Genomic DNA, 23228 nt, shown 5'->3' with positions numbered 1-23228 from the left:
ATCAACATTTTTATCCTCTATTAAAGACTCAGATATTTTTAAGAATTTTGACTATGAGCTATTTTTATTTCTGCTTTTTGTTCTCCCTACCAACTCTCCTGCTAACTGAATGCTTTATCTTTATAAATGTGTGTTTCAACTTCTAGACAACTTTGAGAACCAATCCAAGATAATATAGTCTAAAAGAATGACTTTGTAACTTAGTTTTCAGTGTGGACAACAGATCAAGGAATTAAGAGCTCAGCATGAAGAAAATATTAAAAAATTAGCAGACCAGTTTTTGCAGGAACAAAAGGTAAATTTTAAAAATACTTAAATCAAAATATGTTCTTATTATAAATCTTACAATTTACAAGTTAAATTTTGTATTTTTATCATAAAACATTATATTTTTAAGTATTTGGCCTGCCTAATTCTAAAAATGGCTTACAGCACTGCCAAGTAAATTAAACATTAGCAAACATATAACTTCAACTCTTAAAAATAATTTTAAGCTAAATATCTTTTATCTGACTTTTAAAAATAAATTTTGGGAGTTCCCATGTGGCTCAGCAGGTTAAGTATCCAGGGTTGTCACTGCAGTGGCTCTGGTTGCTTCTGTGGCACAGATTTGATCCCTGGCCCCAAAACTTCCACATGCCACTGATGTAGCCAAAAAAAGTAATAATTTTTGCCATTTATTTCTCAGATTTAAAATGGATACCATTTTACTGAAAATTCAATTACTTCCTATTTTATGCTTTTAAGAAATAGAAAAAAATATTGAGAAACTCTTAATTATCGTTCTTTGTTATTCTGAATTCCATTCTTGAAACACAAAAATGAAACCTTAGACACTATTTTGGTTCATGTTTTAAAGGGTGGCACATTCTTTTATTAGTTCATACATTTCCACTTGATATATATTATGAAGTTCCTGCTGGTAGTGGAGGAAATTTGTCTGAAGTTTACTAGTCCTTAGAACATTGATTTTTTTTTTTTTTTACATCCTGTACTTTCATATGACTAGCTGTGGTTTTTATAAAGTCTTGTGATTTAAAGTGAAGAGAGATTGAATAGTGAAAAGTATTCATCTTCGGATTTGGTAGCATCTCACCTAAAGGACTAGGAGTTAAGGAAACCAGATTTTCATTCTCAGCATTTTCACTCTTTTGTGTCATGACATTGAGAGCAATAATTTTTTGATTTTACAAAGTGGGTTCAAGTGGACTGCCTATCTGCAGTCTACCTTGAAAAGACATGGGGGTAGGTTGCTGGAAGATGGCAGGCCTGAGTGAGCTTTTATAGTGGCCTTGAGGGCAGCTGGAAGGTGTTATTGAAATACTACTGGATGGTTAGAGGAGCATAGTAGAACACAAAAAGGAAGAGGAAGAGAGGCTTGCTGTTGCCATTATGTTATTACAAGCCCAGTATATAAATAATGGGATAAATTTGCTCTCTTCTCCCAAAAAATACATATATGAGCTTTTCCCTTTTTCCTGGCAAGTGTAGATCTCTCTTTCTTTTCACCTATACTAGGCTGTCTTTATATTATTAATTACTAACATCCTCTCTAGTTCTTCTTTGCCCTTATCCCGCCTTAAATGTAACAAGCTGGGGAGGAATAGAGATGCTTAAGAGAATTCTCCTTTCTTGGGTGACACCCTGGCTGCCTAATTCTATGCCTCATCCTCATTCCCTGTTCTTCAGCTGCTGTAACTAGTTGATTTTATGGAATTTGAGTTGTTTTTCTTTTTTAAAATTATTTTATTAAAGTACAGTTGATTTACAATGTTCCTTAAATTTCTGCTGTACAGAAAAGTGACCCATTCACACATATAGAGTTGTTTTTCATAAGAGCAGACCCATTGTAAACTGTATAAAAAAAGCATAAGTTGTGTTCAGGGCTTTTTTTTTTTTTTAAACCAAGCACGTGCCTGTCTTAGAAATTACTCTGGGGAAGGGGTAAGCAAACTAAATCCAACTTCCTGCCTGTTTTCATACTGCCCGTGAACAAAAAATGGCTATTACATTTTAAAATGGTTGAAAAATTAAAAGAATATTTTATGATGTGGGAAAATTATGAGAAATTCACATTTTAGTGTCTAGAAATACAATTTTATTAGAACACAGCCTTACTCATTTGCATACTTCTTTCATCATACAAAGGAAGAGAAATTGTTATAGACCAGAGGTAACTAAGAAGACGTGAGGACTTAAATGCAGTGTAGTTAAAAAAAAAGTTTTTAAATTAAAAAAAATGCAATGTAGTATCCTTGATTGGATCTTGGAACAGAAAAAGGACTTAATGGAAAAAGTGGTGAGTTCTAAATAAAGTCTGGAGTTTAGTTAATAATATACTAATTTTGAATTTCTTAATTTTGCAAATGTACCAAGCTATATGATTGTTAACATTAAGAGAGGAGTTCCCATTATGGCTTAGCAGATGAAGAACTCAACTTAGTATCTATAAGGATGCCATTTGATCCCTGACCTTGTTCAGTGGGTTAAGGATCAGGCGTTGCCCCAAGTTGTGGCATAGGTTGCAGATGTGGCTCAGATCTGGTGTTACTGTGGCTGTGGTGTAGGCCTGCAGATGCAGCTCTGATTTGACCCTTAGCCCAGGAACTTCCATATGCTGCAGGTATGGCCTTAAAAACATTAAGAGAAATTGAGTGAGGGGTAATTACTTTTTTGTAAATCTAAATTTTTCATTTAGTAGTTTGTTGACTTTTAAGTTTTGTTTAGTATTGTTTGTTTTATCCATGTCAAAAAGCAGTGGAGGAGTTCCCTGGTGGCTTAGCAGGTATAGCACTGTCACTGCTGTGGCTCTGGTTACTGCTGTAGCATAGGTTTGGTCCCTGGTCCAGGAACTTTGACATGCTGCAGGTACAGCCAAAAAAAAAACATAAAATAAAATAAATTTTAAAAAACTGTATAGCAGAAATTGGCACAACATTGTAATCAACTATACTTTAATAAAAAAAGAAGTAATGGAGTACTATGGAAGTAGTCTTATTATGTAGCATTTTAGTGAAGATGCACAAAGATGCAGAATGGCTGCTCAGGTTGTGCCTCATGGGTTTTCTCATCTTTGGCCTTCATGCAAACATGTTCAGAAATTTCAGTTTATTGTTTTACTCATCAACAATTCATTGGCTATAGCTTACCAAGTTCCCCAAAACTGGTAGTGAAAAAGACTGTGGTTTGAATTCCTTCTCCACAATTTTGTAGCTTTGTAGTCTTAGACAAGCTACTTAACTTCAAGTCACAGTTGTATTTTGTTTTTCCCCAAACTTTTCATCTGTCTTTACTAGAGCATAGATTTGAAAACAATTTATAAACTGTGAAATATTGTGCAAATGTTTGTTGTTGATTTTATCTGCCAAGTACACTGGAATATCTACACCTGATTGTCAAAGCATCTTTTCTTCTTCATTGTGAAAAATTCTTACAATTTGGCTCTTATTTTTCTAGATGTCCTGTAGATTTTTTAGTACTATTGTTTTTTAGGTTACCAATAATTACATTGCATAGAGCTTTGGAGTTGACAAAGCATTTAGACATGTATTAAATACTAATATGGCAACTGCAATCTAAGCATGTGTACTTGACTCCTTGCCTCCCAGTTTTTCACTGAGGCAGCTCAACCAATATAAAAGAGAGAACTGGCCCCCAAAGAATTGAGTCAGGCCTAATCATAAACCTGAAGGCTCAAGTTTCCAAGGAGGTGATATGATTAGTTGAATCAAGTTGCTGGGAGCACGCGCTTGTGTATGGTATGGTTCTGCCATTCCTTCCTGTGCTTGAGTGGCCAGTGTACCTGGGAAGAAGTTTGCCTCTTTTCCACCCTCGCTATTTCTGCTTGGGGAAAAAGCTGACGATATCAGTAGCCATCTGTCACACTTGAGGGAGCACCTGTGTGCCAACCTTCTGCTGCCTGCTGTCCTGGCTTGGTTACAACATAGCCTTTACAGAACCCACCCAACCAGTAGCACCTAGGATAATGCCCAACAGTAGAGTGCTCCCCAAGACTGTCTTCTTGCACAATCACTCCCTCAGCATAGCCAAAGAGAAAAAGAATTACCTCTGCCAAACATTTTAGGGCATTTATTATAATTAGGGAATTTTTAAAATGTTACTTATTCTTTGACTTTATATGAGGTATAAAAACTGAAAAGAAAGTAATGTTATATCCCACATCTCCAAGTGTTTGAAATTTGGACCCATGGTATATATTTCCAAAAAAATGAACTCTTGGAGAATATTTGATTAAAAGTTGTGTTAAAGTTTCATATTTTGAACTGAAAAATACTTACTGTTACCAAATTTTTATCTAACAGCAAGAGACCCACAAGTTTGAATCAAAAAATAGAAATGAATTGGATATAAACAATCATGCAGTGCCTAGAAACATCCCAAAAGTAGAGGAGAATGCTGCAGACAAGAATGAAGAACCCTCAAGCAATCACAATCCACATGGGAAAGGTATTACTATGATTTTATATTAATAGCATATTCACTTTTCTTCTCATTTTGAAGTGAACATTTTCAGTCATAGAGATTATTGTTTGATTTTAGTTCAGTTATGACTAAGTTGTGTGTATTGTTTCAAATTTGGATCCAAATACTAAGTTGTTTTAGAGTTACAACTATGTCCAAACCAAGATGCAAAGCTATTCAGTTGGTGTAGCTTATTGCTTTAAAGACTGATTATGTTCCTTCAAAATATTTTCAATTTATGTAAGGAAAAATATAGAATTATATTTTTTGTCACTTGGGCAGAACAAATCAAAGGAGGTGGTGATGCAGGAATGCCTGAAATAGAAGAAAATGATGTTGCAAAAGCTGAAGATCTGCCCACTGGTAAGTAAAAGTTATTAGAATATTTAACTAAAGTGATCATATTATTTTTCATGTGAGTCTATTCTTTTTTGAGTAACAACTGAGCAAAATCACAGTTATGTGGATGATCAGTATTTCTAGCTAATTACCTATTAATTGCCAGGACTTGTTTTGGATATAATTTTTATGAAAAATTTTGCTAAAATATGTAAAGTACTTGTTTTTTGCCTTAAGAGTCAATCTTATTTGAATTCTTTCTTGATGACTCAGTTATTTTTTTATTTTTATTATTAAAGTGTAGTTGATTTACAATGTTTCATCAGGGTCTGTTGTACAACAAAGAGACCCAATCACACACATTTCCCTGTGCTGTACAGTAGGATTCCATTGCCCATCTATTCCAAATACAACAGTGTGCATCTCCCAAACTCCCAAAATGCCTATCCATCCCACTCCCTCCCCTTCCCCCGCCCCCAACCCCAAGTCTGCTCTTCTCTGACATGATCTGTTAGTGTTTTTTGTTCATTTGTTTGTTATTTTTAGATAGGATCATCTGTTCCATATTTTAAATTCCACAAATAAGTGATATCAAATGGTATTTGTCTTTTTCTTTCTGGCTTACTTCACTTAGGATGAGAGTCTCTAGATCTAACCATGTTGCTGCAAATGGCATTAGTTCGTCTTTTTATGGCTTAGTAATATTCCATTGTATATATGTACCACTTCTTCTTAATCCATTCATCTGATTAGGGACATTTAGGTTGTTTCCATGTCTTGGCTATTGTAAATAGTGCTGCTGTGAACATAGGAGTGCATGTATCTTTTTCAATGAAAGTGTTGTCCAGATATATGCCCAGAAGTGGAATTGCTGGATCATATGGTAGCCCTATATTTAGTTTCCTGAGGTACCTCCAGACTGTTTTCCATAGTGGTTGTACCAGTTTACATTCCCACCAATAATGGAAGCGGGTACCTTTTTCTCTACACCTTTTCCAGCATTTGTTTTTGGTGACTTGTTAATGATGGCCATTCTAACTGGTGTGAGGTGGTACCTCATTATGGTTTTGATTTGCATTTCTCTAATAATTAATGATATTGAGCATTTTTTCTTACAACTGTTGGCCATCTGTATGTTGTCTTTGGAGAAATGTCTGTTTAGGTCTTCTGCCCATTTTTCTCTTGGGTTGTTTGTTTTTTTTCTTGTTGAGTTGCATGAGTTGGTTGTGTATTTTGGAGATTAGGCCCTTGTCTGTTGCATCTTTGGCAAAGATTTTCTCCCATTCTGTGGGTTGTCTTTTCGTTTTTTTAATGGTTTCCTTTGCTCTGCAGAAGATCTTGAGTTTGATTAGGTCCCTTTGGTTTGTGTCTTTATTGTCATTATTCTAGGAGATGGATCAAACAAGATGTTGCTGTGATTTATGTCAAAGAGTGTTCTGCCTATGTTTTCCTCTGGGAATTTTATAGTGCCTGGCCTTAATGACTCAGAGTTATTTCTCCTTGAAGTTATGGTGTGTTGGAGCTGTTTTTTACTTAAAGTGTATATGGCTTATTTCTTTCAGACTAAATGTTCCTAGATTGCTGTGTTGTTGATAATGCTTTAATATGGCAGAATAATACCCTCATGTGGGTTTTAGAACATGGCTTGTCTTTTCAGTTAATCAGTTACTCATTATTTTTTCTTTTTATTCTTTTATGACCACTTCTGTTCAGTATATAGCTATTTTCTTCATTAAGAAATGAAGACAGACATGCTCTTATCCATTTCCACTTAGCCTGTATCACTGCTGCTATCCTAATCCCATTGTTTGTTTTTTTTCGTACCTCTGTTTTTCTTGCCATTTCTATGTTTCTTGGCTGTCATAGATACCCTTCCCTGCCAAATCCAGTTTATTATGATGGAGAAAATAGGAAGTAATAACACATCTTTGGTTCTTCTTAGGTGTTTTTATTCCTTTTCAATCTCCATGATTACTTCTGTGGTTATAGCTCATTGTATATGGCTGAAATTTGTGAGTGTCTGAGGTCCAAATGAATGAATCATTAGTCCTTTCATTTGTATAGTTTTATAACCTTCTCAAGTTCTTTCATACTTATATTCTTTTGAGTTTCCAATTTACCATATATTCCCTTAAAGGTCTGGACAAGAGCAAGGATATGAGTTTAAAAATAAGGAGTGAGGGGAGTTCCCATTGTGGCTCAGCAGAAATGAATCTGACTAGTATCCATGAAGATGTGGGTTTGAACTCTGGCCTCGCTCAGTGGGTTGGGTATCTGGCATTGCCGTGAGCTGTGGTATAGGTTGCAGATGTGGCTTGGATCTTGCATTGCTGTGGCTGTGATGTAGGCTGGCAGTTGTAGCTCTGATTTGACCCCTAGGTGGGAACTTCCATATGTTGCAGGTGCAGCCCTAAAAAGCAAAAAAAAAAAAAAAAAAGGAGTGAGGATGAGCATGTTTTGTTTGTAAGGCAATGAAGTAATCCATTGATTCATACAGTGTGGTTCCTGGACCAGCGGTATTAGCATTACCCAGGAGCTAATGTTAGAAATGCAAATTCTTAGGTTCCATTCCAGACCTACTGCATGAGAAATTATTTTAAAATGTAGTCGTCCGTGTTTTAATAAGCTCTCCAGGTAATTTTGATGTTTTGCTAAACTTTTAGAACCATTAACGTAGATAATAATTTAAAGAAATGTTGAGATCAAGATCATGTATTTTTCTGAATTTTTGCAGTCCTTACTCTAGTCCTAGACTCACTGAATTTTGGATTGATTAATCGCTTTATGTTGTGCTTACTTTTATTTAATTGAATGAAAAATTTGTTAAATTGTATAGTGCTTTACAGTTTTAAAAAATTTCAGGAGTTCCCATTGTGGCTCAGTGGTAACGAATTTAGCTAGCATCCACGAGGACGCAGGTTTGATCCCTGGCCTCACTCAGTGGATTAAGGATCTGGCATTGCCGTGAGCTGTGGTGTAGGTTGCAGACACAGCTCAGATCTGGCATTGTTGTAGCAGTGGCTACAGCTCTGATTCAACCCCTAGCATGGGAACCTCCATATGCCACAGGTGCTACCCTAAAAAGACAAAAAATTTAAAAAAAATTTAAAAATTAAAACTTTCACACACGTAATTTCATATAATCCCATAATTACCCCCTTTTTTCCCCTTACATTTATATTGCCCTCCTTATACTGCCCTCTTCCCCTTCCTTCTCCCTAGATAACCACTAGTTTGTCCCCTATATCTGAGTCTACGTATTTTTTGTTTTATTCACTAGTTTGTTGTATTTTTTAGATTCCTCATATAAGTGATGTCATTCAATATTTGCCTTTCTCTGACTTATTTTACTTAGCATAATGCCCTCCAAGTCCACCCATGTTGCCAAAATGGCAAAGTTTCATTCTTTTTTCTGGCCGAGTAATATTTCTGTGTGTGTGTGTTTGTGTGTATGTGTGTGTATACACCACATCTTCTTTATACATTCTTCTGTTGATGGACACATAGGTTGCTTCTATATCTTGGCTATTTAAATAATGGTGCTATGGTATAAACACTGGGTACATGTATCTTTTCAAATCAGTGTTTTCATTTTTTCTTTTTTAAATATTCACCCAGGAGTGAAATTGCTAGGTCATATGGTAGTTCTATTTTTAGTTTTGTGAGAAACCTCCATACTTTTTTCCACAGTGGCTGCACCCATTGATGACATTCCTACAAACAGTATACAAGTGGATTAATTTTTCTTTATCTTTGATTTTCTGTAATTTGAAAATGATATGCTGTGAAAAAATAGTTTTGTTTTGTTTGTTTTTGAATTTATCCTACTTGGTGTTCCCTGAGCTTCCTAGATCTGTGGTTTGGTGTTCGACATTAATTTGGGGAAATTCTGGGTCCTTGTTATTTCACATATTTCTTCTGTTCTTTTCTCTCTTTTTTCTCCTTCTGGTATTGTCATTATGCATTTCTCACACCTTTTATACTTGTCTTAGGTATTCAGTTCCATTTTTTTTCCTGTCTTTGTCCTCTTTGCTTTTTAGTTTTTGAAGATTCTATTGATATATCCTTTAGCTCAAATTGCTTTTCCTCGGCCTTGTCCAGTCTACTAATAAGCTCATTAAAGGCATTCTTCATTTCTTTTACAGTGTTTTTGACCTCTAGTATTTCTTTGTGGTTCTTTATAGGATTTTTATCTCTGTGCTTAAATATTACCTGTGTGTTCTTGCATGCTGTCTACCTTATCCATTAGAGTCCTTAGCATATTAATCATAGTTATTTTAAATTCCTGGTCTGGTAATTTCAACATTTCTACCATGTCTGGTTTTAAAACTCTCTGTTTTTAAATTGCCTTTTTTTTTTTTTTTGCCTTTCAGTGTGTCTTGCAATTTTTTATTGATACCTTGACATGATATACAAAAAGCAACTGTTGTAAATGGATCTTAAGTAATGTGGTGGTGAGTTGGGGTGGGGGAAGCATTCTATAGTCCTATGACTAGATATCAGTCTTTTAGTGTGTCTGTGCCTCTGTACTGTGAACTTCATAAGTGTTTCCCAGTTTTTCTCCTCTCCCCCCTTAGGTGGGACAGGATGGCTGGAGTGAGGTATAGTTGGATATTTCCCTTCCCCAGCTCGCTTAGACTCTGATAATACCCTAGCAGAGTTAGGCTCTGTTTAACTAGTTTCTGCAGAGGGCAGATCTTATTAAGAAAAACAGAGTGCCTTCGTGTATTTTTAAATGGTTCCTTTTGCCCTCCCCCTGCCTGAGGGGATTTTTGTCCAGTATTTACCATGGGAACCTAGTTGAGCTCCCAGAGATAAATCTCACAGTATTGTGGGAGTCCTACCTGTGACCAGGTTCCCTTGGAGTTTTTAACTCCAAGTTGTCCATACTGAACCTCTGGCAGTTAATCTGTTACAGTTCAGGTTTTCCTTCCCTGGCATTGGTTCCTGTGGCAATTTCTGTTCATTAGTCTCTCCTATAAGCAAAGACTCCCTGTATTTGACTGTCTCTCCAGTCGTGGTAAGAGTTTGTCCTGTGTCTTCCTCTCTCTTATGCACCCAAGAAGAGTTGTTGGTTTTTCTGCCTGTTTAGCTTTTTTCTTGTTAGGACAGAGTGGCAACCTCTAAGCTCTTTATGTGCAGAAGCAAAACCAGAGGTCCTCTGGGTAATTTTTGAACCTCTTTTAACTATTGGTGCTTTGCTTTGAAAATCATTATTCATAACAATAACAGTTATCCTCAATTACCTAGAGAATTGTTTTGTTTTGTTTTTTGGTATTTTTTAGGTCCGCACCTGCAGCATATGGAGGTTCCCAGACTAGGAGTCTAATCGTAGCTACAGCTGCCAGCCACAGCCATAGCCACAACAATGCCACATCTGAGCCATGTCTGCAACTTGCATTACAGCTCACAGCAACACTAGATCCTTAACCTGCTGAGCAAGGCCAGGGATTGAACCCACATCCTCATAGATACTAGTTGGGTTTGTTTCCACTGAGCTACAACAGAAACTCCTAGAGATGTATTTTGAGTATAATGATTATTTTGATATAGTCTCTGGTGAAAGCAAACTTTGAGCTGTATAGCCAGTCAGATGCAAACACAAAGGAAAGCCATGTTGTATCTTTGTATCTTGAGCTCCCAGTATGATCATGCCTTGCATGTGGCAAGGTTCCAGTAAATGTGTATAGTTGAATTATCAGAATATCCTTAGTGGTGGGGCAGTGGTCTCTGAGTCAAATTGCCTGGATTCAAATCCTTGGCTCTATATTTTAAGAAACATATTACCATTTATTTGCCCTTATCCTTATCTATGAAATAGGATAATAATAATAACAATAGGATAATAATCCTCATAGGGTGGATGTGAGGTTTAAATGTAAAGCACCAAGAATAGTGCCTGGCACATAGCCAGTACTGTATAAATCTTAGCTGCCATTGTTATTATTATGATTTTTTTTTGGTCTTTTTTTAGGGCCACACCCTCAGCATATGGAGGGTCCCAGGCTAGGGGTCAAATCGGAGCTGTAGCTGCTGGCCTACGCCAGAGCCACAGCAATTCAGGATCCAAGCTGAGTCTGCAACCTACACCACAGCTCAGGGAAATGCCGGATCCTTAACCCACTGAGCAAGGCCAGGGATTGAACCTGCAACCTCATGGTTCCTAGTCGGATTCATTAACCACTGCGCCACGACGGGAACTCCTCTTAGGCATCTTATAAGACAAAAATTGGCAAACTACACCTTGGTTGCCTGTTTTAATAGATAGTTTTATTGAAACATTATTATGCTCATATTGTTGATGACTGCCTTTGTGTTAGAAGAGTAGAGTTGAGTATGGCCCACAAGCCTAAAATATTCACTATGTAGCCCTTTAAGAACAAGTTTTTAAAGAGATCTGTTTTTTTACAGAAAAAACAAATTAGGAGTTCCCACTGTGACACAGTGGTTAAGTGAACAGTGTTGTGGCTGTGGTGCAGGTCACAGCTCCGGCTTCGATTCGATCCCTGGCCTAGGAACTTCCGGATGCCATGGTGTGGCCAAAAAAGAAACACACACACACATTATGTAGAATAGGACATTATTTGTTGTAGGAAAAAAACGCTTATACTAGTATGATATCAAACTGTACATATTCCTGAAAACTGCTACTAAAGGTACATACAGTTCTAATGATACTTTGGTTTTATAATTGAAAAATATTTCTTTCCTGTCATATTTTATGGGATCATAATTTATATTAGCTATGATTAAGAAAAAAGGAATCAAAATAGGTTGTCAAACAAGCAAATATCATCAGGAGGCTCAATAAATTGATTGGAGCTGGTAGTTTCACATTCACGTTTTTGTTTCCTCAACCTGAATCTGATTATTTTTCACTCTAAGGATAAATACTTAACTTTAACTACTCTAAATGTTTAGAATATGTTTAAAACCTGGTATTTGCTAGGTTTTTGTCATAATCCATTAGCAGATATTCTTATCCCCAGATTGATCATTCAAGGCAAATGGATGAAGGCCAAGTCTTCAGAAATTAAGCACTGGAGTTCCCTTGTGGTGTAGCAGGTAAAGGATCTGGCATTGTCTCTGCAGCAGCTGGGTCACTGCTGAGGTGAGGGTTCAATCCCTGCCCTGGAAATTTTCATGTGATATGCCATGGCACAGCCAAAAAAGAAAAAGAGAGGAACAGATAAAGAAGATGTGGTACATATACACAATGGAATATTACTCAGCCATTAAAAGGGAAGAAGTAAGGGCATTTGCAGCAACATGGATGGACCTAAAAATTATCATTCTAAGTGAAGTCAGTCAGACGAGACACCAACATCAAATGCTATCACTTACATGTGGAATCTAAATAAAAGACATAATGAACTTCTTTGCAGAGCAGATACTGATTCACAGACTTTTTTTTTTTTTTTGTCTTTTTGCTATTTCTTGGGCCGCTCCCACGGCATATGGAGGTTCCCAGGCTAAGGGTCCAATCGAAGCTGTAGCCACCGGCCTACACCACAGCCACAGCAACTCGGGATCCGAGCCGCGTCTGCGACCTATACCCCAGCTCACGGCAACGCCGGATCGTCAACCCACTGAGCAAGGGCAGGGACCGAACCTGCAACTTCATGGTTCCTAGTCGGATTCGTTAACCACTGCGCCATGACGGGAACTCCTGATTCACAGACTTTGAAAAACTTACGGTTTCCAAATGAGACAGGTTTGGGAATGGGGGGGGTGCACTGAGGGTTTCCGCTGGAAATGCTACAAAATTTGGTTGTGATGATCATTGTACGACTAAATATAATAAAATTCATTAATTAAAAGAAAAAGAAATTAGGCACTTAAGTCATACAGTTAGCAAATTACAGAGCCATGATTTGAGCCCTGGTCTAACTCCAAAGCCCATGCTCTTTATTCTAGCTTTTATTCTCTCGGCTGTGCAATAGAACCACCTTTGGAGCTTTTAATAAATACAGATACCTAGGTACTATCCCCATATTCAGTTCGTCTGGGGATGGTATCTGTACAACTTAACTTCTCTCAGATTTGAGCACCACTTCTTACAAGTCCATGTTCCTTCTTCTGGATTAGGAAACTGGGAGTGTGAACATTTTTAAGATTGTAGCCCTGCCATTGAAATAAGAAAATAAGAGTGAAAAGCAAGGACAGTTCTTTTTTGGCATATAGGGTAGAGGCTGCAACTGAGGGCTAATAGAGAAGTCAAGGAGGATTAACCCTAAACTTATCACTTTTTGTAACTGTAACAGCCAGGTTCTCCAGAAATGACTATTAAAAACTTTAAGTCACGGAGTTCCCGTCGTGGCGCAGTGGAAACGAATCTGACTAGGAACCGTGAGGTTGTAGGTTTGATCCCTGGCCTTACTCAGTGGGTTAAGGATCCGGCGTTGCTGTGAGCTGTGGTGTAGGTCACAGACTCAGCTCAGGTCCTGCATGGCTGTGGCCAGTTGTGGGCTTGTGGTTGTCGCCGATTGGATCCCTAGCCTGGGAACCTCCATATGCCATGGGTGCAGCCATAAAAAGCAAAAAAACCAAAAAACTTGAAGTCACATAAGAGGGGTGTCTCATCTCTACTATCATGAATTTCAGTTTCCTCTTCTGTGAAAGGAAATCTATCTAAGATAGATTTGAGAGTGACATGAGACTAATGTCTGGTTCATACTAAGTATTTAGAAAGTGGGAGGTACTATTACTATAATTAGTATTATTATTGCTTCCTTAGGAGTTATGAGTTTAGTCCCAGCCCTCAGCCCCTTGCCAGCCCGCTAACTACTGTGCCTAAAGTGTCTTATTGTTCATTGACTTTAATATGGCCCCTTCTTTCCCCTCTGACTTCATTTCTACCACTTTCCCCTCACTGCTTTCTTTACCTTTCTCAGATATGTTGTGCCTGCTTTTGTCACAAGGCCTTTGTTTGTGCTTGCTGGTCTCTGCCTCAGTGTTCTTCCTTCACGTTTCACTCATACCTCTGCTCAAATATGCCTCCCCTGGCCAAACTATCTAAAATAGAAACTCCTGCTACTCTATCACGCCTCCTTTTAATTCACGTATAGCATTTTTCACTCCGAAATTTATATTCTATACATACTTTTAAATTTACTTATTGTGATCTATCCAATAAACTTGGTCTGTTTTGGGTACTGCTAAATCAGTAGCTTTTTAGAATAGCGCTTAGTATATGGTAGACACTTGATAAATATTGTAGAATGATTGAATTTCCATATTGAAAGCTCTCCTTTATAAAAAAATGCAAACCCAGTATCATAGTGGTAGGATAAAAGCTATGTACCCTAATGGCTTTGCATCCTTTGTTTCATGATAAATAGGTTTTGTCACTTTGTCTTTGATAATTTTCTTTAATACTAGCTTAATCAATGATATGTATTCTAGCAGCCTAGTTATTATTGATATTATATGAGAGCAGCAGTGCTATTCTCTGTTGACTTGTATATTTTCCCATGGCTCTCAGTGGTCCTCAATGGAGAAGACCTAGGTAAAATGTATCATAATATATATCATAACTTTAATATCATATGTAATCGTTTGCAGTCTTTTTGGTGTCTGATTTTTTTCCCATACTTTTGTTGTCTTCCAACTCACATTTATTTAGTTTTCCTTAATTTGTTTAAATACATGTAGTCATTGACCTAGTGCTTAGTACATGCCTGAGAATTTACTTTCATGTACTTACAAGAATGCTCATCATAAAATTATAATGACAAATTGGAAACCATGTAAATGTTATAGATAGGCTTATTAGTTCATTAAATTTGTTGTGTCCATAGAATGTATATGTATATGTAGTCATTAAAAATGATGATGTTGGAGTTCCCGTTGTGGCGCAGTGGTTAACGAATCTGACTAGGAACCATGAGGTTGTGGGTTCGATCCCTGGCTTTGCTCAGTGGGTTAAGGATCCGGCGTTGCCGTGAGCTGTGGTGTAAGTTGCAGACGTGGCTCAGATCCCGTGTTGCTCTGGCGCAGGCTGGTGGCTACGGCTCTGATTAGACCCCTAGCCTGGGAACCTCCATATGCTGCAAGAGCAGCCCTAGAAAAGGCAAAAAGACCAAAAAAAAAAAAAAGATGATGTTGAGCTATATTAACATATAAATATATCTTGGAGTTCCTATTGTGGAACTCAGTGGATTAAGAACCTGACTAGTATCCATAAAGATGTGGGTGTAGTCCCTGGCCTTGCTCAGTGAGTTAAGGATCCAGCGTTGCCATGAGCTGTGGCATAGGTCATAGACACGGCTCGGATCCATCATTGCTGTGACTACGGCATAGGCTGGCAGCTGCAGCTCCGATCTGACCCCTAGCCAGGAAACTTCCATGTGCCACAGGTGCAGCCCTAAAAAGAAAAAAGAAAAAAATATATATATGAGGTTTTTTTAATGAAAAAAGCTAGTTGCAAGAAAGCAAATATAGTATAATCACTATAATCTCATTTTTGTGGAGGGAACATTAGATAATTATATGTGTATAGAAAAAAAGTTGTAAGAACCCTATACAAAATTGGAGATCGGGATTAGCACTCTTAATTATCTTCAACTCCACTAGTAGTTTTCTAGCTCTTCAGTTGTTTTGGTACCACTAACTTGTAACTATTAATTCTGGCTTTTGGGAAAGCCTCTATTTTTTCCTGGGTATAAATAAATCACCTTTCCCCTTAGGTCAACAAAAACAAGGCTGGATTTTTTTCTTTTTATTCCTTTTAAAAAAATTCTTCTTTTTTTGGCCACACCCATGTCATATGGAAGTTCAGGGGCCAGGAATTGAACCCTCGACACAGCACTGAACAGAGCCACTGCACTGACGGTGCTGGATCCTTAACCTGCTGCGCCATGAGAGAACTCCGAGAGTTTTTCTTAAAGGGACTTTTCAAGGAAAGTAAATAAAAAATCAAAGTAAAAGTGTAGAAACCAAAGTGTTTACGGAACACCCATTACTTTTTCCTAAGTAGTAAAAGTCTATCTACCAACTGGCTTAGCTGCTGGAGTTTATGGATCTTTAAAGTCCTGGTGGCAATTCTTTACCCAGATCTTTCTAGTCAAACCTATTAAATTGGAAACTTTGATTAAGTACTACCATTTAGGAATTTTGTAGAAGAAAATGGAATGGTATAGAGAAATATGTATAAAATAAAAAATTAGATTATAAAATAGTATATATGATGGTTTCCTAATTTTTAAGTTATACTATAATGTACAGAAAAAAAAAACAGAGATAAAATGGTAGCAGTGGTTATCTTTTTTTTTTTTTTGTCTTTTTACTATTTCTTGGGCCGCTCCTGCGGCATATGGAGATTCCCGGGCTAGGGGTCAAATCAGAGCTTTAGCCACTGGCCTACACCAGAGCCACAGCAACGCAGGATCCGAGCTGCGTCTGCAACCTACACCACAGCTCACGGCAATGCCGGATCCTTAACCCACTGAGCAAGGGCAGGGACTGAACCCGCAACCTTATGGTTCCTAGTCAGATTCGTTAACCACTGCGCCATGACGGGAACTCCTAGCAGTGGTTATCTTTAAGCAGTGGAATTACAGCTCAATTTAAACTCCTTTGTGCATCTCTATTTTTCTAAATTTTTATAGAAAAAAATTTTTTTTCCCCCATTTCTTGGGCTGCTCTCACAGCATATGGAGATTCCCAGGCTAGGGGTCGAATCGGAGCTGTAGCCGCCGGCCGCCGCCAGAGCCACAGCAACGCTGGATCTGCAGCCGCGTCTGCAACACCACAGCTCACAGCAACGCCGGATCCTTAACCCACTGAGCAAGGCCAGGGATCAAACCCGCAACTTCATAGTTCCTAGTCGGATTCGCTAAGCACGGAGCCACAACGGGAACTCCTATAGAAATGTATTAATTCGTGTCAAATTTATTAGGTTCCATATTACCACAGTCGTGTTCTCCAGTTCCTTATCAGTGGAATCAATTAGCCATGGATTGTGTACTACCTTTACACTGCACAGTTGTTTGAATCCTCAGATGCAGAAATGTGGATAAGGAGGGCTAAGGAGCTTGAGCATGAAGGTGGAGGTGTCCTGAAACCAGTCCCTACAGATGCTGAGGAATAAGTGTATGGTTTCTACTACAGACATAGTGTGTTTTATTGTGCTTAGCTTTATTGCACTTCACAGACTATTTTTTTATACATTGAAGGATTGTGGCACCCCTGTGTCAAGCAAATCAGTGCCATTTTCCCAACAGCATTTCCTCGTTTCATGTGAGCATTTCCTTATCTCATATTTTGGTAATTCTTAACAGTATTTCCAACTTTCCACCAGCAAAAGATTATGACTTGCTAAAGGTTCAGGTAATGGTTAGCATTTTTTAGCAATGAAGTATTTTTAAGTTAAGGTTTGTACGTTTTTAAGACATTACTATTGTACACTTAATAGACTACTGAAGAGTGTAAACATAACTTTTATATGGCCTGGGAAACCAAAAAAATGTGTGTGACTCGCTTTATTGCAATACTTGCTTTATTATAGTGATCTGGAACCAAACCTGCAATATCAGGCGATATGCCTATATACCAGTACTGAATCTTCTGGGTGATTTTTTAAATTATTTTATTTAATTAATTCATTAATTAATTTTTTGTTTTTGCCTGTATCCTCGGCATGTGGAAGTTCTCGGGCCAGGAACTGAACTTGTGCCACATCAGTGAGAATGCAGGCTGTGCCACAAGCTAACTCCCTCTTCTGGGTGTTTTATAAAGGCTCTTTTAATCCATGTTTTTCTTCCTATCTAAATTTGCATAGTGTTGCCTCTAATCACCTTGTTCTTGGGAAAAAGGCATTATTTAATAAAGCTAAGAACATGTATGATCCATAAGTCATAAAGAGAGAGACAAATACCTTAGGATATCACTTATATGTGGAATCTAAAATATAATACAAATAAACTTATTTATGAAACGGAAACAGGTTTACACACATAGAGAACTGACTCGTGGTTGTCAAGGGTGTGGATGGGTTGGGATGGACTGGGTTTAGGGTTAGTAGATGCAAACTATTACATGTAAAATGGATAGACAACAAGGTCCTACTATAGCACAGGGAACTATATATTCAGTATCCTGAGATAAACCATAATGGGAAAGAATATTAAAAAGGTATGTATAACTGAATCATTTTGCTGTATAACAGAAATTAACACAACATTGTAAATCATTTATACTTCAGTTAAAAAAAAACGTGTGTGGTCACTTCTTGTTGATGCTCTCTCTTCTGGTTTATAATAGAGCCAGCTAGGGTCCAACAAGTTAACACATTTGTAGACTAGGACTGACTTCTCTTTCTAATTTACCTACCAGATGCTGAACCTGTTAGCAAGTCAAAATTGTATTGTTAAACCTGGTAAAGTACTGACCTTTCAAGACATTAGCTAATTGGTGTTATTTACCTGTCTTATGTGCAGAGGTGGGTGCTGGATATTGCATCTGGCAATAGGAGCAAGGAAATGGGAACACAGTGAGATATAGAAAACCTCATCTTTCTGTAAATTTGAGTAGGTTTCTTTCTTAGAGTAAGGGTCCTGAAGTTTAGAAATCTGTATAATAATAAATGAAATAGAGTCATTGAAGTATAAACTTTGAGGATTATAAAAATAACTCAGGTATACCAGCTAGGATTGATGAAGCTGTGATGTATTAACAAATAATGCACAAATTGCAGTTGTGTAAAGCAACTAAGTTTCATTTATTGTTCACATTACAGTCTGATGGAGGTTGGATGACTCTTCACAGCTCTCCTCCAAGCAGTTTCCTCTTACTTTATTTGATGCGGCCACCTTCATATGTAGCCTCTTAAGTTGTGGCAGAGGGAAGAGAGACTATAGGTGATTTGCATAGAAAATTTTATTGGCCTACTTTGAAATGGCACATTCAGTTTCACTTACACCTCATGGTCAGAACCCAGTTTTCTGGCCCATTACTCTAAGGAAGGCTGATCTTCTTGTGTACCCAGGAAAAATACAATGAAATAGGGTAACAAAGCATCGTGTCTGCCACACCAAAGTTTTAGAGGAATAAAATGTACCACAAAGTGTATCTTATAAATGGGCTATTTTTTTTTCCTCTTCATCTATTTCCCTCTCTCTAGTTACCTTCTTTGCTCTCTGCCTTTGTATCACATTAAGCAGCCCAAGGTTGCAGTGGAGTAAGTAAAAAATGATATCTTTCCCTGTTGCCTCTATTCCTTAAGGGAGAAAAAAAATCTTTGCTAGTAAAGTCCTTTGTGCAAAAGTCAAAATTTCCCTCTTCAAAAATATTTAGTTTTTGCTTAAAATCTGAGAACCTTAGACTAGCATATTCTCATAGCTTTACCTAATTTGTAAATGTCAGTTTTTATTTATATTATCTTTATAAAAAGGTCTCATTGTATCTGAAAAGATTTATTTATTCATTCATCAAATTTTAGTTGAGCTCCTGTTATATGCTAGGCACTATTCTAGGTGTTGGGGATATAATGGTGAATAAGACAGAATTCCTGTCTTGTATTCTGTCAGATTCTTGTATTCCTGTCAGATTTATTGATTACCAAAATGTGTGAACAGTGCAATGTACCAATTAATAACCATAAATTAATTAGTTAATTTTCCAATGTAAGGATTACAAAATTAGAAGAAGAAAGTAGGATTAGTGCAATGTAAATATTGATTCATGGTGCTTGGTTTTTAGAAATCATAATATCACTGGGAATAATATTATCTATTTTTTTCTTTTAGGTTTAAAGAAACCCCCTGTTTCCTTTTCTCAATATGAAAGTCATCAAGCAATATCCCATCTTCCAACTGGACAGCCTCTGTCCCCAAATATAGTTCAAGGTATTGAAGTTTTATTCTTATAATTCCATTTGAAAATCAGTTTACTAGTCATGTATTGTTTTTTGTTTGTTTGTTTGTTTGGGTTTTTTTTGTCTTTTTTAGGGCCACACCCGAGGCATATGAAGGTTCCCAGGCTAGGGGTCTAATTGGAGCTGTAGCTGCCAGCCTACACCACAGCCACAGCAACACCAGATCTGAGCCGAGTCTGCGATCTACACCACAGCTCATAGCAACGCCAGATCCTTAACCCACTGAGCAAGGCCAGGGATCAAACCCGCAACCTCATGGTTCTTAGTCGGATTTGTTTCCACTGTGCCATGACAGGAACTCCTACTAGTCATGTATTGTTATGTAGTGAATAAAACAGGTAATTTAGCAACACAGTGAAGTAGCATTTATTCTTCTAGTTAATATTAAATATTATCAAATGACCGATAAAATGCAGAGAAATAATTTAAAAATGTACTCTGTCTAATGGGTTATTAAGAGCAGAATTATTTGTTCTGCTGTTCTGGACTATATTCCCTTTCTTCATGATCAGTGTATATGTATTTACCTTCTTCAAAATATGTTCAGATTTATCTCACAGGGATCTTCAATAAATTAAGAGATCCACCCATATTAAACTCCCTTTGCCACACTTATCTGTTTGTTTTCTACTACATACCTACTCAATTTTACAAATATGTTCCCTTAAAATGAGAATTGGTATGATTAACATTAATTGTAATAAAGATCTGTATCAAGGCTTTGATGAAGAAAAAAGGGGGTATGGGGAAAAGTTATATCCAGGAGATACCAATAAGAAAGAATCAAGAGTTAACAGGTATGTCACTGTGTAGATGAAAGTAACTTTGAGATTAGGAATTCTAAAAGCCTTTTGGGATTTCTGAGATGTCTGAGAGCAATATAGAATTTGGAGGGAAAAAAAGATACAAGTATCACTGCTGTCTTAATCCTTGGGTTTCTCTTATATATCCCACTGGTGAATAGGTTTATAGTCAGTACTGAAGATACTCACCCGGGAATGATTAGTCAACTTCACACAACTAAAAATCACATTGTCAGGAGTTCTGTGGCACAGCAGGTTAAGGATCTGGCATTGTCACTGCCGTGGTTCAGGTTGCTGCTGTGGCACAGGTTTGATCCCTGGCCTGGGAACTTTTGTATGCTGTGGTTGCAGCCAAAAAAAAAAAATAATAATAATAACATTGGTTTTAAGATTTAATTAAAGGAATAAAATAAAGCTTCTTTTAAAAAAGCTAGCTGACTACCCAGTATCAGATAACAGTGTGTCTTACCTTTTCTAAAGCAGATTTTTTTTTTTTTTTGCTCTTTTTTTTGCTTTGTATGACTGCACCCATAGCATATGGAAGTTCCCAGGATAGGGGTCCAATCAGAGCTACAGCTGCCAGCATACGCCACAGCCACAGCAACACCATATCAGAGCTGTGTCTGTGACCTACACTACAGCTCATGGCAATGCTGAATTCTTAACCCACTGAGCAAGGTCAGGGACCAAATCTGTATCCTCATAGATACTAGTCAAATTCCCTTCTGCTGAACAATGATGGGCACGCCTCTTTTTTTTTTTTTTAATGGCCATACCTGCGGCATATGGAAGTTCCTGGGCCAGGGCTTGAAGCCAAGCTGCAGCTGCTACCTATACTGCAGCTATGGCAATGCTGAATCCTTTAACTCACTGCACTGGGCTAAGGATTGAACCCATGCCTCCACAGCAACCCAAGCCACTGCAGTCAGATTCTCAACCCACTGTGCCACAGCAGGAACTCCTAAAGTAGGTCTTATGAAGTTCTTCTGCAAAATATGACCTTAATTTAATGTTTTTATGCCATAGATTCTCATGTCAACCACAATGGAAACCCCAGAACTTCAAAACAGAACCCTTCCAATCCTCTTCAGCATATAATTCCAGGCCCTAACTTGGAGAATGAACCCAGAATTCAAGCAGATATTCTAAAACAGGCTACCAAGGATAGAGCCGGTGATTTCCATAAATTGAAGCAAAGTAAGAATCAGTTGATGAATATTATGCTGAAAAGATTTCTTTAAGTATAATGTATTTAGTTACAAGATTCAGTTAAGATCTTCATTATTACTATCTCTAATGAATGTATAATAAAGCCGTATACATATAAAGTATGATGATGATAAAATTTAAAAGAAAAAGCAGGTTTGAAATGGATAGAGATTTTAAAGAAGACTTTAAAAAGCTCTTGTTTGCAATGTTAAATAATAAATTTCAGGTGAGTTAATTTTAAAACAACGCTATTAGTTCTTATGAATGTAGAAGTTTTTTGAAAAGTAAAAAAAGATAAGTTTTTTAGGGTAATAAATGTAAACTTTGATTAGGGAGGGAAGATAAAGAGTTTTGATAAATGGTTTCTGGAAGAAAGAGAGACCTGTGGAGACTTCCATAGTAGAAGGCTTATTGCTGTTTCTAAAACCATTCCCTCCAGTTGCAGTCAGCTTCATTTAGGTGTTAGGAAAGAAGTGAAAGAAATTGAACAAATTCATAGTACTATTTTATGAAGTAAGACTTCTTGTTTAAGAGGCATTGATTTTGATAAATGCAGGATACCTATTAATCAGCATAATTCTCTAATTGGTAGATTGTCAGGAAGTATGAGAAAAAATTTTGGTAATAGAATTTGGGGCAGGACAGTGTCTCTTAAGTCAGCTCTCTTAAAACTGTACTTTTCACTGTTCTGCTCTTTCAGTCTTCTCTTCAAATTCTGAAACAGACAGAATGTCTAAAAGTTCCAGTTTGCTTTTGTTTACTTATAATGCTGGTTTCTATGGCAACAACTGTTCAAAGCAGTGTTTAAGCAGTAATATGTACATGGGTTCTTTGTACAGTGAGAACTGCACAGTATTACATTTTTAATTTATTCAAGGTATTTTTATTGGTTTTATGATAGTTATTCATATTTATACATCTATATGAATATACAGTTTGTGTACATTTAGTTGACTTTCCTTCTTTGATATTTTTAAGCATATCTGTGTTTCTTGACTGAAGTATTATATGAAAAATATTTTTATTTGCGAGAATGTGGCTAACATTTTAAATACAGTGAATAAATATTTCCTCCAAGTCTGATTGAAGGATTTCCTTTAAAACTTTTATCTCAACAAAAAGAGGTTTATAGTGATATCATAACCTTACTAAGATAAAATATCTTAATTTGATCACTTAAGAATTTATTCTATAAAAATTGTTTCTTCTATTAAAATTTTAATTATTGTCTTATTTCTCTTTTTACCGATCTTTGGGTAAAGAATGTGATTGGAGGAATTCTCTGGTGGCTCAGCAGGTTAAGGACCAGTGTTGTCATTGCTGTGGCCCAGGTTACTTCTGTGGCACAGGTTTGATCCCTAGCCCAGGAACTTCCATGTGCCTCAGGCATGGCAAAAAAAAAAAGAGAGAGAGAAAGAGAAAATGTGATTGGAAAATGATTACCAGGAAATTACTACTTTCTATACTTTATTTATGTATTTTTGGCCATGCTCTCAGCATGTGGAAGTTCCTGGGCCAGG

The 23228-nt window shown here is 37.0% G+C and overlaps 1 protein-coding gene across 2 annotated transcripts in view; it reads left to right on the top strand.

Moving 5' to 3' along the window:
* The window catches only part of GOLM2 (golgi membrane protein 2), a 102026-nt gene that overhangs the window by 37741 nt on the left and 41057 nt on the right, over window positions 1-23228 (top strand). For both annotated transcript variants that reach the window (XM_047766487.1, XM_047766488.1), the window contains exons 4-8: window positions 205-295; window positions 4323-4467; window positions 4765-4845; window positions 19569-19667; window positions 21526-21696. In XM_047766487.1, coding sequence (XP_047622443.1) covers window positions 205-295; window positions 4323-4467; window positions 4765-4845; window positions 19569-19667; window positions 21526-21696 — 587 coding nt within the window. The remainder of the gene's footprint in view (window positions 1-204; window positions 296-4322; window positions 4468-4764; window positions 4846-19568; window positions 19668-21525; window positions 21697-23228) is intronic.

Source organism: Phacochoerus africanus, chromosome 2 (genome assembly GCF_016906955.1).
Source record: "Phacochoerus africanus isolate WHEZ1 chromosome 2, ROS_Pafr_v1, whole genome shotgun sequence".
Lineage (NCBI taxonomy): Eukaryota > Metazoa > Chordata > Mammalia > Artiodactyla > Suidae > Phacochoerus > Phacochoerus africanus.
The sequence above is the reverse complement of the archived record's forward strand: the minus strand, read 5'-3'. Positions and strand labels throughout refer to the sequence as shown.